Raw genomic sequence first — 17,216 nt, 5'->3', positions numbered from 1 at the left:
TATTAATGGATGAGCTTCTAGCAGGGTTAAGAGCAGCAGAGGAAGAGCAAGCGGAGTTTCGGTGCTATTATAGCTAAGATGAAACCATTTGTAATTTCTTCCCATCGATTTTTTTTAGAAAGTCCTTAAAAGATAAGTACTTTCATTAACTACTCTCTTGAAGTGTTATTTATGGTAAGTGTTCAATTTATGCAAAGTCCTTATTCTACTTTGTACCAAAATTATTTAAAATAGATGTCTAGATGTCTTGTTTCTCCAGATTTTTAATAGGTTTAACATGTGACCTTTATAAAAATTTCAAGTATTACAAACAAAATCATTAATTTGTGGATTTATGTCAAATATATTTCAAATCAGACGTACTCAGAAAACTGTAAAACCTTATCCTTTTTGTAGGACTTTTTATACTAGCCTACATTTTTAAAAGTTAGCCTACATTTTTAAAACATGTTTATTTTCTTTTTTTTTTTTTTCTTTTTTCCTGTGGCATATGGCAGTTCCCAGGCTAGGGGTCACATCAGAGCTGCAGCTTCTGGCCTGTGCCACAGCCAGTCAGGTGGGATCCAAGCATCTGTGACCTATATCGCACGCAGCTCATGGCAACGCCAGATCCTTAACCCACTGAGTAAGGCCAGGAATCAAACCCACATTCTCATAGATGGCTAGTTGGGTTTGTAACACGCTGAGCCACAATAGGAACTCACCTAAACAGGTTTATTTTCATTTAAAATTTTCATGTAGCTTTTTTTTTTTTTTTCTTTTTTTGTCTTTTTAGGGCTGCACCTGCAGCATATAGAAGTTCCCAGGCTAAGGGTCAAATCGGAGCAACAGCTGCCCTAGCCACAACATAGGATCTGAGTCGAGTCTGTGGCCTACACCACAGCCCATGGCAGCACCGGATCCTTACTTAACCCATTGAGCAAGGCCACGGATTGAACCCGCATTCTCCTGAATACTAATCTGGTTCATTACCACTGAGCCAAAATGGGAACTCCCTTTATGCAGCACTTTTTTTTATAAAAGGAAGCTTATAGTAGAATATATAATTTTGAGGTTACATAACATTCATTCTTAGAAATGACATGATAAATAGTATATATTTGTATTTTTATTTTCTGAGGCATTCTGTTATTTTATTCCAAGTGTGCAAATATCTTTACATTCAATAGAAAGTTTATTAAGTGATGGACTAAGTGTTCCATTTAATCTGGACCAGTGCCTAAGAAACTAAGTGGGCCTTGCATACCATCCGTTCTACCATTTTCTCCTTGTTAAGAACTCGGTGTTGCTTTTTTGCGTTCACAAGACAAAAAAATATTTCCTCAGTTTTCTTCTGGTCACTATTGTAAAAAGACTTCTTTCTTCACTTTGTAACTTTGAGGATTTTTTTTGCTCCCACGTGGTTCCTTATTGCACCAACTAAATATTACTTTGTTCTACCAGCTAGACTGATTTTAACCTAATATGGAGGAACTATTTAGGGTGCTCTAACCAAAAATATTGGCATTATTACGTATATAATAGTTGCTTTAAGGAACACTAGAGGCTCACATAAGCATTTAGCTTCCAGGGTCTTTGAAATAGGGGTGCATATAGTATGAGAGCCGTGTGACTGCTGATCTGGGACACATGGCATATATTTTCAGATGCAATGGGCAGAGAAAAGAGGGGCTCCCAGAATTACTAAGGGAGATGCTTCGAAACCAATGTTTTGATGTGTAATTATTCCGTTTCTCAAAAAGACAACTCTGGTAGCTCCAGACTGAGTAGGAGCAGAGATTTATTTATTAAATAATAATAGTTATTGATTCTTTGAAGCAATAGCTGGGAAAACCCACCAGTTAGTAAGTGAATAAAGCACAATTTTGTTAGTATGTAATGAAACGTAGAAACATGGAACAAGCGGGGGAGAGTGCGTGTCACTGGGGGATGCTTTTGGAGAGGGAGTGGGACTGGAGCTTTGTTTACTTCACAGACGCTGTAGAGTAAGTACAGCACAGTCCCAGGGAGCAAGCCGTTCCTGGAGCCCTGCGACAGGGGTGACCATATGGTGTGGAGTCATAGTGACTAGATCAGACAGGGTACATGTTGGAAAAATGGAGGTGTAAGGTAGACTAGAAACTGGGTATGCATTTTATTTTATTTTATTTTATTTTATTATTATTATTTTTTTAAAGGGCCACACCTGTGGCATATGGAGGTTCCCAGGCTAGGGGTCAAACTGGAGCTACAGCTGCCAGCCTACGCCACAGCCATAGCGACGTGGGGTCCAAGCCATGTCTGCAACCTACACCACCGTTCACTGCAATGCCAGATCCTTAACCCACTGAGCGAGGCCAGGAATCGAACCCACAACCTTATAGTTCCTGGTCGGATTTGTTTCTGCTGTGCCACAATGGGAACTCTGGGTATGCATTTTGGACAGCCTTGACAGCTAGGCAGAAGAGATGAGATGTGTGTCCAAGGGAGTGCATAGCTGCGGTTCTGTGGTTTGGTTCTTCCTTTCTCCCCTACCCCCCCAAAAAACACATTGATGTGTACCCCCACACATACACAGACATTGCCTGACCAGAGGGCTAGCCTGAATTTAATCGTCTGACCTAGCTCTCCTTGTTTTTATACATTTTGTTGATACATACTACATGCATAATTTCTATATATGTCTTGTATGTGAATATTCAAGTTAGTTCCAGCATTTGATTGTCATCTTCTAGAAAATAGCAACCATTGCTGAACAGCTCAGTAAAAACCCTCTGCACAGATATATTAGATTCTCTCAGCTTCAGCTTACAGGGCTGGCTTCATGAGCACAGAACCTGTGCAGCCACACTGGACCTCATAATCAGAGGGGACTCATGCCTGGTTTAATGCTTGGCTGTCACTGTCTTGAAACTTTAATAATTTCTGGACAAGATTCCCCACATTTTCCGTTTGCAGTGAGCCCTACAAATTATGTTGCTAGTTGTTTCAAAAAGCAATTAGTAATTATCAATCCTATAAACTAAGGGATATGGGGGTTCTAGTTTTGAGTGATATATCGAATATTAGCAGCTCAATAGGAAACCAGTAAATATAATGGTTAAGAGAAATGACTTTGCAGTTGGTAGCACCTGGTTTTGTCCCAACTCTGGCCCAGCTGGTGCTCTGAGACTCTAGGCTTTTGCCTTAGCCTCTGTCTGACTTTTTTATCCTCATTCATAAAATAAGTTTAGTAATAGTACTTTCAACAAAAATTATGTGCAAGAATGTTCTTAGCAGGATAGTTTGTAAAACCCTCAAACTGGAAACAATCAAATGTTTACCTTCAGTGGAATGGACGATTAGTAATTTATTCATACAAGGGGATACCGTATAAAAATGAGAATGAACTAAAACACAGTATGAACTACAAGGCACAGTATAGGTAAAACTCACAAACAAAATACAGAGAAAAAGACATAACATAAAAAGAGCATGATTTCACTCACATAAAGTCAAAAACAGACAAAACTAATCTGCTGTTAGAACTCAGTATCCTTAGGGGAGGTAGTGACTACACTGAGAACAAGGGAGCTTCCAGAGATCTAGTGACATGGCCATGTTCCCTTTGTAAAATCAACAAGCCACACACTTAGGATCTGGGTACTTTTCTGCGTACATTTTATACTTCTATGAAATTTACATTTAAAAGATAGCCTTTCCATGCAGTTACTATGAAAATTAAAGAAACAGTTGTGGAATCCTTAGAGATGCTTCAGGAAGCCCTCAGAGTAAAGATTTAAATATTTCCACTGAATGGCTTATAGACCATAACGGACGAATTAAGGGCACAGTTTCTCTTTTCTTTTTTTTGTCCCCTCCCTTCTTTTTATGGCCACACCTGAAGCCTATGGAAGTTCCCAGGCCAGGGGTCAAATTGGAGCTGTAGCTGTGACCTGCACCTCAGCCAAGGCAACACCAGATCCAAGTCAGATCTTGTGACCTCTGCCGCAGCTTGCAGCAATGCTGGATCCTTAACCCACCGAATGAGGCCAAGAATCAAACCTGCATCTTCACAGAGATAATCGTCCGGTCCTTAACCCACTGAGCCACAACAGGAACTCCACAGGGGCACGGTTTCAAAGAGTGTTTCGACTGTCCACTTTTTCCTTTTTAAAGGTCTTTATTTAAAGATTTTTTAAGCCCTTTAAATGACACCTTTGGCTATTAAAATCGAGCCCTCTGCCCTGAATAAGTTTTTTTTTTAAGAACATCTAATAATTTTGATTGAATAGCAAAGTGCAGTTAAGCAGCACATGCTTACCTTTGTATGAAAGGTTGACCTGTCACCCCTTCTTAAACGTGTACCAGAGATTGTTGCATATACTCATTTGATCACTTTCAAGAACTGTTACCTAAATTCTTTCGAAGACTACATTTATAGTTGTCATTTTATCTTGTGCCAGTGCTGTTTTGCAATTTTTACTTTCTTTTGGTCTGGAAGACATTTTGTTGATGAGTTTATTTCATGTATAGTTCTTTCCTTTTTTGTTTTTAGGTGACTATGAAAGGCTTATATTTTCAACGGAGTTCTACAAGTGAAGAACTAACATTTGTCTTCCAAGAAAGGGTAAGAAAAATGGTTTAATCATTACATGAAACAAGATAGTGTATTTTCCATACATGCTAGATACAGTTTTAAATGGCCTGTTACAAGTTATTTTGAGTGGAACTGAAAGAGTCAAAAATTACTTAAATGAAACTCTACCAATTATTTTAATCTTATGTGAAAACAGTAGTCCATACTGTGGTATTCCTATATTTTTAAGAGTTGCAGTGGAATTCCTGCCATAGCATGGCGGAAACAAATCTGACCAGGAACCATAAAGTTGCAGGTTGGATTCCTGGCCTCGCTCAGTGGGTTAAGGATCCAGCATTGCTGCAAGCTGTGGTATAGGTTGCGGACTTGGCTCAGATCTGTCTTTGCATGGCTGTGGTGAGGGCCAGAAGCTGTAGCTCTGATTGGACCCCTAGCCTGGGAACCTCCATATGCCACAGGTGCAGCCCTAAAAGACCACAAAAAAAAAAAAAAAAAAAAAAGAGTTGTTACAAAGAGCTTTTAGTCCCTCAAGGTGGTAGTATAAAAGATATTAGGTTGAGTTCCTGTCGTGGCTCAGTGGTTAACGAATCCGACTAGGATCCATGAGGTTGCAGGTTCGATCCCTGGCCTCGCTCAGTGGGTTAAGGATCCAGCATTGCCGTGAGCTGTGGTGTAGGTTGCAGACGAGGCTCTGATGTGATGTTGCTGTGGCTTTGGTGTAGACCAGCGGCTGCAGCTCTGAGTAGACCCCTAGCCTGGGAACCTCCATGTGCTGCAGGAAGCAGCCCTAGAAAAGGCAAAAAGACAAAAAATAAATAAATAAAAGATATTAGGAAAACAGATTGACTACGGTAGTTTCAGGTGTTGCAAAATTAACTCAGTTTATCCTGAGTAAAATAATAAAGTGAGTTTTCAGATTGTAACCATATTTAGAAAATACTTTGATATTGTGAAACGAAAGGTGGAAAAGCACTGTTTTTCACACTAATTTCTAAGTTTTGAAAAGTTACCTCATTCACAGAGATTTAAGTGGTTTCTAGTTTCTTACCACTGTGAACATAGACAGGAGAATTTTCACACATTGATGATTGTTTGAAAGATTTGTAACAGGCCCAAATCATTCCACTGTAAATGGAGGGATGAAAACTCAGTGCTGTATGTATTTCAAAGTTCTGTATTTTTTATAGGAGTAACAAGAATTTCTGGATCATGAATATATTCCACTTTTTCGGTGTTGTCTCAACAGCTCCAAAATTATTTAGGTTAGGAGTCTAAATCTCAGATAACTTGGCTCCTACCATTGGAGTAAGGATGCAAGTCTAAGAGGTTCGATTGGCTCTTGGAAAGCATCATCGCCAGGTTCACACAACCATGATTAAAATCCACAAATTTGTCAATATTATTAAATATCTTCATGCTATCACCAAATAAAATCTGAGATTTAGGGGTTCCCATCATGACACAATGGAAACAAATCTGACTGGGAACCATGAGGTTGCAGGTTCAATCCTTGGTCTCGCTCAGTGGGTTAAGGATCCAGCATTGCCATGAGCTGTGGTGTGGGCCAGAAGCTATAGCTCTGATTCTTCCCCTAGCCTGGGAACCTCCATATGCTGAGGATGCGGCCCTAACAAGCAAAAAAAAAAATTCTGGATTTAAAAAGGGATGTCCCAGAATGTTGTCTTCATGTCAAATAAAACAGTGATTCCTTTGATAGAACACAGGAGGCGCTGTGCAAGTACTGTTCTAGCTAACTTTTAATCTAATTTTGGGACATAGCAGAGGTTAAAGAGAACTTTTTTTCTTTCTTTCTTTAGTTCTCTCTCTCTCTCTCTCTCTTTTTTTTTTTTTTTTTTTTTGGCTTTTTAGAGCCATAGCTGTGGCACATGGAAGTTCCCAAGCCAGGGGTCCAATCGGCCAAAACCACAGCAATGCCATATCAGAGCCCATGTACTACCTACATCATAGCTCGTGGCAATGCTGGATCCCTAACCCACTGAGCAAGGGCAGGAATCAAACCTGCAACCTCATGGAAACTGGTCAGATTATTAACCAGATGAGCCACAACAGAAACTCCAAGAGAGAGCTTTTTAATTATTGGTGTCGTTGGTGGATGATATAAAGTACCTGAGTTTGAAATATCTTTGCTTTTAAAGTTACAGTTAGCCGTATAATATGAGGGGTAATTAAGTTCTATAAGTTTGTGTTTTGACCGCAGAGTCCCATGGGGCATGCTGAAATGTCCAAGAGAGATGTTAAGTAAAGTACAGATTAACAAATGACACTAGTAAAATTCTAGGAGTTCCCATTGTGGCTCAGCAGGTTAAGGACCCAGCATTGTCTCTCTGAGGAGGCGGGTTCGATCCTTGACCTGGCTCAGTGCGCTAAGGATCCAGCATTGCCACAAGCTGTGGTATTGGTCACAGATGCAGTTCGGACATTGTGGGGGCTGTGGTCTAGGCCTCAACTGTAGCTCCAATTTGACCCCTAACTCAGGAATTTCCGTATGCTGCAGATGTGGCCATTAAAAAAAAAAAGAAAAAAAAAAAAGAAAAGTTCAGAATTAGTACAATTTATATATTAGGTGTTTATGTGTTTAAGGGTATCCTTGCAAGAAGGTTTGATGCTTTGAGATTATTTAGATTGAAATGAGGTACAGTATTTGTTTGTTGCTCTATTTTGTTATCATATGTTTATTGCCTGCACATGTTGCCTATTATCCATGTCAGTACCTTAAGTACATTTTCAAAATATGTCCCCTAACTAAGGCTTTATAAAAATTTTACTCCAACAGAGTTTCCTGCTGGACTGGTGATTAAGGATCCTGCATTGTCACTGCTGTGGTTCTGGTTCAGTCCCTGGCCTAGAAACTTCCACATGCCATGGGTGTGGTCAAAACAAAAATTTTACCCCCAAATTCCCTATATTCTTTTTACTATATGCTATAGGATAATCGCTTGTAGCTTTTTCAGTGAAGTTAGATGTAAGATTTGGAGTCCGTTTGATTTTGTTCAAGTATGTATGAAAACTTGTGCAATATGAAGGCATATTCTCAAAGGAATGTGTAATTTTCTATCATTTGGTTCTAGGAAAATCTTCCTGTTACAGAGGATAACTATGTGAAACTTCAAGTTAAAGCTTGTGCTCTGAGCCAGATAAATACAAAGGTATTGGTGCTTTTATTTTGGCCAAAAGTCAAATGAGAATGTCATAATATATTTCGTGTATGAAAATTATGATAATAGTAACTGACTTCTGAGTGCAAAGAAATTATTACTCTTAGAAGAATACAAAATAGCTAGGAAAAAAATTTAATGTTCATTTGTGTACTTCTATATTAAGGTAAATTACTAGTCTAAATAAAGTCATGTACTTTATATTATTGTATGGAAATATTTTATAAACTCCTATGTATTGTGAAAAGCTGAGAATTTATAATTACTAAAGCCTATAATCAAGGAAGAAATGACTACTTCAACGAACTAGAAGCCTAATCAATTAATTTATTAACTATCTAGTCTACAGATGTTTCTATAGTTAATGTCTGTATTAATTTCTGTAGTTGAGGTCTTTAGATAGGGTTCATATTCTTCTTGTCATTTCTCTTTGTCTTTCTCTCTCACACCACCCCACAGTAATCTTCCATCGTTGACCATGAACTACATGGCAAGTCTTCAGATGATATGTAGAGTATGGCCAAATGTGCCATGATAAATAGAGCAGGTCCGTTTACTGAGGTGTAAAAAGATGAATGCAGTAGTTTTATTGGGCTCTTCACTTATGGGTTATAATGTCACCATAATTTCTAGGAATCTAAAAGTTGTCTTCAGTAAAGTCACATTTAGGGAAACTACACAACGAGGGTTAGACTTTTACTGGGCGACTCTAACATGAACATGACTCGTGAGATGCTTTAAAGTCTTTCCACCAGGAATATTCTACTATTCCTTATCCGTAAAGTTCTACGTTCAGCCCTTCCGAGATATTCTTTTTAAAGCTACAAAAAATCCATAATCTGTAAAAATCCCAATCTAGGAAATTATCTCCATGTCTTATAGAAAGAAATGGTAAATTATAGTAAAATCAATTTGATGAATTTTTTTTTTTTTTTTTTTTTTTTTTTGTCTTTTGTCTCTTTAGGGGCACACCTAAGACATATGGAGGTTCCCAGGATAGGGGTCTAATCGGAACTATAGCTGCAGGCTTACACCACAGCCACAGCAACACCAGATCCTAACCCACTGAGCGAGGACGGGGATTGAACCCACATCCTCATGGATACTAGTTGAGTTCATTAACCACTGAGCCACGACAGGAACTCTAATTTGATGAAATCAAACAGCTATTAATCTTATGAAAACTGTGTAGGAATATGAAAAGATGCTTACAGTAAGTGAAGGAGGTGGAATGCAATTGCTGTAACCATGATTTAGCTCCATAAAAGTGTGTAAAAAAAGAAGTACTGGGAGTTCTTGCTGTGGCTCAAGAGGATCGGCAGTGTCTTGAGAGCACTGGGACGCAGGTTCAGTCCCCGACCCAGCACAGTAGATTAGGGATCTAGCATCATCATAGCTATGGCTTAGGTCACAACTGCAGCTCAGATCTGATCCCTGCCCCAGGAACTACATATGCCACAGGGCAGCCAAAAAAAAAAAAAAAAAAAAAGAAGAAGAAGAAAAGAAAGAAATACTGTAAAACATCCAGTATTTTTTAAGAATGTTATATGAATATCTTAGGAAAAGTATAAAGTTTCACATCGAGACAGAGATTTTTCTGGCAGTCAAAATATATAGGATATCAAAGAATTGAAGAATAAAGGAAATATACAAGAGAATTATTTCAATTTCCTTTCACTTACTGTACCTAAAATACTAACATACCTAAAAATATGTTCAGCATCTCTCGTGTTACTATAAAAATATATTAACTTTTATACTTTTAAGGAACTTAAACTACAGGCTTATCTGTGTACACTCTGTCACTGTAAAAATCAAGTGCTTAATTTGGTCAGAATCTAACAAAATGCTAGTCTTTTAAAAATAAATAATTTATCCTTGGAGTTCCTGTCGTGGCTCAGTGGTTAATGAATCCGACTAGGAAGCATGAGACACAGGTTCGATACGTCGCCTAGCTCAAGTGGGCTAGGGATCTGGTGTTGCCATGAGCTGTGGTGTAGGTTGCAGACGTGTCTTGGATCTGGCATTGCTGTGGCTGTGGCGTAGGCTGGCAGCTGCAGCTCAGATTCGACCCCTAGCCTGGGAACTTCCATATGCCTCAGGTGCAGCCCTAAAAAAGCAAAATAAATAAATAAATAAATAAATAAATAATCCTTTGAAGGAAGAAGCTCCAATCTGAAATAATGTAGCACTTGCCCTGTATAAATCCATCCCTTTTTCCCACCTACTCCCTGACCCACATCTTGTGAGAACCATTCATCATTTTAAAGAGGATGGACGTGGAGCACTTCTGTGTCATCTCCAAACTCCCCTCACCTCACCCAGATGGGTGACTGGTACAAAGTGTTTAGCCAACTGAAAGTTGTTTTGGCTATAATTTCCCTCATATTTGACATAATAAAGATGTTAAGCAAGGTGTTCCCATGTGGCTCAGTGGCAGCGAACCCAGTTAGTGTCCATGAGGATGTGGGTTCAATCCCTGATCTCACTCAGTAGGTTAAGGAGCCAGCATTGCCGTGAGCTGTGGTTCGGATCCCCTGTGGCTGTGGTGTAGGTTGTGGATGCGGTTCGGATCCCCTGCTGGCTGTAGGCCAGCAGCTGCAGCTCTGATTTGACTCCTAGCCTGGGAACTTCCATATGCTGAGGCTGCAGCCCTGAAAAAAAGATGTTAAAGTATGTGAATGGTGATTTGAATGATGATACTCATACATATCAGCTAATTCCTCAGCAAACTCAGTTTCCTAATCTATAGAAGAACCTATTTTGTAGTTATCTGCTTTGTCTTGACGGCAAAAGTAGAACCATATTTGCTTTTTCTCTAGTTTGATTTTTGGTCTTTCCTTATGTGTAAAAAGAGGTTAGGGGGTTCCCATTGTGGCTCAGAAGAAACGAATCTGACTGGCATCTATAAGGACTCAGATTTTATCCCTGGCCTCGCTCAGTAGGTTAAGGATCTGGTGTTGCTGTGAGCCGTGGTGTAGGTCCAGACATATCTTGGATCTGGTGTCACTGTGGCTGTGGCTTAGGGCTACATTTCAGCTCCTAGCCCAGGAACCTCCATATGCCATGGGTACAGCCCTAAAAAGACCAAAAAAAAAAAAAAAAAAAAAAAAAAAAGATTTATTCTTTAGTCTTGATAATAAATTCCAGCTTTTGTCATTATTTAGCTCCTGGCAGAAATGAAGATGGAGAAGGATTTCTTTCCTGTTGGGAGAGAAGTTGCTGGAGTTGTGCTAGATGGTAAGTTTGCAGATATAAATATCTGTATTTATTTTCTAAGATAAAAGAAATTAAATGGCAGTGGAGGGAAAGATTGCACGCTTGGGATGGCCTGTGACACTCTGGTCTATGGACTGGATGGTCTGTAGGGACCTGCTGGGTAACACAGGGAACTCTACCCAATATTCTGTGATAACCCATAGGGGAACAGATATGTGTACATGTAAGCCTGAATCACTTTGCTCTACAGCAGAAATTAATACAATATTATAAATCAACTATACTTCAATAGAATTTTTTAAAAAGCTAAATGGTAGCTAATTGGTTTACCGATACATAAAATTATACACACTTCTTCAAACATGAGTGAATTAAACAGAAGCGTTTGCCCTTTTGTAATCAAAAAGAAAAATGGAACTTAATTGGTATTTTATAACTGAAGACTTGTGAACAGTTTCATGAATATTTACGGATTATGTATTTAAATCCCTGAGTAATGCCATTGAATAGAATGACCAGTATTGTCCTTTTTATGATGTCTTTACAAACCAGCCTAAATTGCTTGTGTAAATTGGCTTTGGGCCAGAATTTATATAACAGTTAAGAATGACATTCACATTAAATTTTTAAAGTGTGCCTAAAGTTGAGTATTTAAAAAGTATGAGTTCTGTTGTGGCTCAGTGGGTTAGGGATCCAGCATTGTCACTGTAGGGGCTCAGGTCGCTGCTGTGGTTCAGGTTTAGTCCCTGGCCCAGGAACTCCCACATGCCTCATGTGCAACCCGCCCCCCAGAGGTAAACAGTTTACTCATCTGAAAATGGGTACTGGGGAGAAATAACCAGTAAGATTTTATAATTTCCTTAAAGAAAAAGGTTAGTAAATAGTGGTCTTAATATGCGGGACAGTGAGCCTAAGGTACTTGAAATAATTTGTTTCTGAATAAACGTTCTGTTCTTATTTGCTGCTAGTAGTGATCAGTTTATGGTCGCTCTTTCTGCATATGTGAGTGGATAAATGAGCATTATCATGTAGGTTAGACATTTGCATTTCACCAGTAATTTTAATCTGTAATATATTTGATTCTCAAAAAAAAAATTTAATTTAAAAAAAAAAATGGAGTTCCCATCGTGGTTCACTGGTTAGAAAACCTGACTGGCATCCATGAGGACGAGGGTTCCATCCCTGGCCTTGCTCAGTGGGTTAAGGATCCGACATTGCCGTGAGCTGTGGTGTAGGTCACAGACCTGGCTTGGATCCCACGTTGCTGTGACTCTGGCATAGGCTGGCACCTACAGCTCCAATTATACCCCTAGTCTGGGAACCTCTGTATGGCGCGGGTGCAGCCTAGAAAAGACAAAAAAAAAAAAAAAAAGACAAAAGATAAAAATAAAAATATATTTGATTCTCTTTCTCAGTATAGTCTTCTAACATAGCTAAGTCATAATTTCATTCCCTCTCCTTTCTTCTGCTTAGATTGTAAAAAAAATAAAAGTAAGAAGTAAAACAGCCAGAAGATAACCAATCAATCAATCATTCACTTATTCCTCATTTAATGAAGACTTGCTAAGTGCTTAGGATGTGAAGATAAATAAGACAAAGTCCCTGCCCTGCAAGAGTTCACAATCTGGGGTAGAGACAGAGATATACAGGCATGAGCAGATTATTCTGAAAGCTCCAAGGAGAGGTGCCCACCCAGCCAGAAGGTTGGGAAAGGTTCTCGGAGGAAGTCACCCAGACTGAAAGGGGCCTCAGGAGGAAAATCACACTCAGCAGAGAAGATCTCTTGAGCAAAGACACAAAAGCAAGTAATAATGTGATATATATAAGAATTACAGAGTTTGGTGTTGCTGGAACAAAATTAAGTTCTAGGCAGGAGTCATAGGCAAGGTACTTGGCAGCAGAAAAACATTTTGTCAAGAAAATTCTCCCTCAAAATTCTACTCAGAGTCATTAGAGAAGATACTGAACAAAGTATTTTAACGATATGAATGCTGATTCCTTCCCTGCCCCAAAATTAGGCAAGAGGGTAGGCGAGGGCCAGATCCATGCTGAGCTCATATCTCAGATTTGGTTGTAGAGAGAGTATTAGAGTGGCCATTGAAAGGGCAGCTTCAAAAGGGAGGCAAAGCAGGCTGTAGGCAAGAGGACTGTTTGGGTTGTAGACCAATAGGCGCAAAATGGCAAAGCCCAGAACTTAGTGGAGACAGTGGTGGCAGAGGTGGCGAATGGATCCAAGACACACTGACAGTGCAGTATCAGCAGAACTTAATAATTGACTGGACCAGGTTAATCTAAAACAGGTCAAAGCCAGGAATGGTTTACAAGATTCTGGTTAAGCTATGAATTGCTGCCACATGGATAAGGGAAGGGGATCTGATTTGGAGAAAGACCCTGAGTTTAGGATTTATACTTGCATTCAGAGTGGCTAAGTGGTATCCCCCTGGAAATATCTAGTAACTTTCAGCTCAGAGGTGAGTGATCTAGGCTGGAAATACATCGATTTGAAAGTTGTCAGTTTACAGGTTGTATTTAAAATAATAGAAAGTTGGATTGGTGCAGTGGAAACAAATCTGACTAGGAACCAGGAGGTTGCGGGTTCGATCCCTGGCCTTGCTCAGTGGGTTAAGGATCTGGTGTTGCCGTGAGCTTGGTGTAGGTCACAGACATGGCTCGGATCTGGCATTGCTGTGGCTGTGGCGTAAGCTGGCAGCTGTAGCTCCAAATGGACCCTTAGCCTGGAAAGCTCCATATGCCACGGGTATGGCCCTAGGAAGACAAAAGACAAAAATAAATAAATAAATTAAATAAAATAATAGCAAGTTGATGAGCTCATTCAGGGAGAGAGAAGTGAAAGAGCTGTACAGACAGCATAGAACCTTTGTCAGTGCCACTGTTTGAAGGACAATTAAAAATGAAGCAAGCCAAAAAGAAAGGATCAGAGTGATTTCAGGAAGACAGGAATCCTCAGCAGAAGGGAAAGAGTAAAGTACCGAAGCAAAAAGTATTGGGGATGATGGCACAGGAGGAATGCAAAGCAGCAGCAAACTGGGGCCTTTTGGTTGCCAGGGCCAGAGAGGCCACTTTTATGCAGCAGGCTTCTCGCTCACTTCCCTGCTCCACCTCAGCTTCCTCATCCGTTAAACAAGAACAGTAATGTCTGGGCGTTCCCGTCATGACACAGCGGAAGTGAGTCCAACTATGAACCATGAGGTTGAAGGTTCGATCCCTGGTCTCGTTCAGTGAGTTGAGGATCTGACATTGCTGTGGCATAGGCCGGGCAGCTGTAGCTCCTGGTTTCCTAGCTCTAGGTTTCCTATCCTGGGAACCTCCATATGCCACAGGTGTGACCCTAAAAAAAAAAAAAAAAAAAAAAGAATAGTAATATCTGCTCAATAAGTATGCTTTGAAGATTAAATGTGATCATGTGCTAAAATTCTGGCACAAGTAGGCATTCAAGGAGGTTTGGTTTTTTTACTCCTATTTCCGACTGTAACTATCAGAACAGAAATATTCTAAAGAACTGACTGATGATGGAGACCTTTTCTCGTAACTATCCCTTCTGTATAGTGCCCCAGATTTCTTGGCACAATTCTGAATTTATTTTTGTAATCCCAAATTGAAGTAATTTTGTATGGATCTCTAACCAGAATTCCCCATTGTGCATCTGAAATTCTGCCACTAAAATAATGATGGGCTAGAGTAGCCACAGGAGGTGGGGAACCCTAGGTATCCAGTGTAATTATCGTAAGAGCTATGGACTGGGTTATTTTCCTTTTTTCCTTCATCCTTAGCTAAACAGAGAGACATCCTTCTCCAAGATATCCACAACCACATGACCCAGATTTTGTAAAGAATCCAGATTTGAAGTGTTCCATCTTGTCCTTAGAGGCTATCAAAATGTCCTAGGAGTTCTTGACCTTGTCTCTGACTTAGTGACTTTTTATCAGTCCGTAGCTTTTAAAATTTATTTTAGGAGTTCCCGTCACAGCACAGCGGAAACAAATCCAACTAGGAACCATGAGGTTACGGGTTCAATCCTTGACCTCGCTCAGTGGGTTAAGGATCCGGTGTTGCCATGAGCTGTGCTGTTGATTGCAGACATGGCTCGGATCTGGTGTTGCTGTGGCTCTGGCGTAGGCCGGCGGCTGCAGCTCCGATTAGACTCCTAGCCTGGGAAACTCCATATGCCATGGGTGCGGCCCTAAAAGGATAAAGGACCAAAAAAAATTTTTAATAGGTTATATTTAATAACCTGATAATACTGATGATTAATTTTCTCCACTCTTTAGTTGGAAGCAAGGTATCATTCTTCGAACCAGATGATGAAGTAGTTGGTAAGTTACAGGTTGTATTAGTCCTATTTCAAGCCCTCTGTTTTACTGTTGTCTCTTCCTTTTTGCTATGCAGTTGTTAATGTTTATTGCAACCTTGTGTCATATAAAAGTACTTACTCGAGTTTTGGCATTTACTCTCAAATATCCATTGATAAAGAGACTTTTGACTATTTGGCTGTAGATATGATAGATAGATGACCGGTAGTTGTTATTGTCTTTGGTGCAGCCCTTCTCTGATTGGCCCCAGCCTATAGCTAGGCTGAAGGTTCCAGAGGAAAAAAAAAGTCCCAGTTCATCTGTTTGAAGACCACAGACTGACTTGGTTGTCTCCCAGCTCCACTCTCCACATCCAACTTGAATTGTACAGAGCTTCTCCCTTACTATCCTTGAAAAACTAAAAATTTACTAGAAACTTTAAATTTTTTTAAAAAAATCCATAGTTAATGCCATTTTGCAATTTTTTTTTTTTTGGCTTTTTTTTGTCTTTTCAGGGCCATGCACTCGGCACATGAAGGTTCCCAGGCTAAGGGTCCAATCGGAGCTGTAGCCACCAGCCTACACCACAGCTCACAGCAACGCCAGATCTGAGCCGAGTCTGTGACCTACACCACAGCTCGTGGCAATGCCAGATCCTTAACCCACTGAGCGAGGCCAGGGATCGAACCTGAAACCTCATGGTTCCTAGTCAGATTCGTTTCCACTGCGCCATGACAGCAACTCCATCTGTCTCATCTTTTTTAATTGCCCAAGAAGTCAGTGACATTGTATTAGTCAAGGTTCTTTTTGTAAGAGACCAGAAATAAAATCAGACTTGCTCAGGGGAAAATGGGATTTTACTGGAAGCAGACTGAACTGTGCTATAGAACCAAGCTGTGTGAAGGAGCTGTGCATTGGGGACGAGTTTAGAGAGGAACCCAGGTGCCCCCACGCTTCTGACCGGGCTCCGTACATCAGCCGCCACCATTCCCGTCACTCAGAGGTGAAAAAAGAGGAAGAAAATAGAGAGGTAGGACAGGTATTATGGTGTTCATATCAGAAAATAAACTATCCTCAGAGTTCCCATCGTGGTTCAGTGCTTAACGAATCCGACTAGGAACCATGAGGTTTCGGGTTCGATCCCTGGCCTTGCTCAGTGGGTTAAGGATCCGGCATTGCCGTGAGCTGTGGTGTAGGCTACAGATGCGGCTCGGATCCTGCGTTGCTGTGGCTCTGGCGTAGGCCAGTGGCTACAGCTCCAATTGGACCCCTAGCCTGGGAACCTCCATATGCCGCAGGTGTGGCCCTGGAAAAAACAGAAAAAAAAAAAAAAAAAAAAAAAAGATAAGAAAAAGAAAATAAACTATCCTCTTCCTAATTTCTGAAATCTCCCCTTTACCTACACTGGTAGTTATTGAAACCTTACTCGAAATTCCTCTGCAGAAAATTTGGACTAATGCTTACTGGCCTTTCATTAGAAATGAATTTATTTGGGGCTTGAATCCCTTACATTTCTCCTTGTACTTTTCAGGAATTTTACCCCTGGATTCTGAAGACCCTGGACTTTGTGAAGTTGTTCGAGTCCACGAGCATTACTTGGGTATGTGGCAACTCCATCTTTCGGAGCTCGTTTAAGTCTTATTTCACAGATATCTGTGGGGTTTTGTAACAATGTAATTTTTTGCATCTGCCTTGAGTGTATCTAAAAAATAACTGTTGGGTGGTCACATGAATTATTACTAACTTACATCTTGTATCGATAAAATTCGTGTTCAAACTAAACAGTATGTAGACTTTTATGTTTTCCCTATCCTGCTCATGGTGAGAAGGTTGAAAAGCCATTTCTCCCTTGGCTCTGAAGGTATATCCCTAATCAGATTTTTTTACTTCTTTTTCTTGGTTATTAAGTGAAATTTTTTAGTGTATAAAATCTAGACAGTATATGTAGCATCT

At 40.0% G+C, this 17,216-nt stretch overlaps 1 protein-coding gene across 12 annotated transcripts in view; it reads left to right on the top strand.

The window, feature by feature from the left end:
- The window catches only part of CRYZL1 (crystallin zeta like 1), a 43,950-nt gene that overhangs the window by 6,031 nt on the left and 20,703 nt on the right, over positions 1-17,216 (top strand). For 8 of the 12 annotated variants that reach the window (XR_014822202.1, XR_014822204.1, XR_014822203.1 and 5 more), the window contains 5 exon segments: positions 4,517-4,588; positions 7,648-7,725; positions 10,902-10,974; positions 15,243-15,287; positions 16,795-16,863. Coding sequence is in view for 9 of the 12 variants with exons in the window: in XM_084986493.1 (XP_084842619.1) it covers positions 4,523-4,588; positions 7,648-7,725; positions 10,902-10,974; positions 15,243-15,287; positions 16,795-16,863 (331 nt within the window). In the remaining 3 variants the exon portion in view is untranslated. 12 annotated transcript variants of the gene reach the window in all.

The sequence above is a fragment of the Sus scrofa genome, chromosome 13 (genome assembly GCF_054392235.1).
Source record: "Sus scrofa isolate SSC_HxYL_T2T_F1_AM1 chromosome 13, Sscrofa_HxYL_maternal_Yorkshire_Landrace_v2.0, whole genome shotgun sequence".
Classification (NCBI taxonomy): domain Eukaryota; kingdom Metazoa; phylum Chordata; class Mammalia; order Artiodactyla; family Suidae; genus Sus; species Sus scrofa.
Note: the sequence above shows the minus strand (reverse complement) of the source record. Positions and strands in the feature narration are given on the sequence as shown.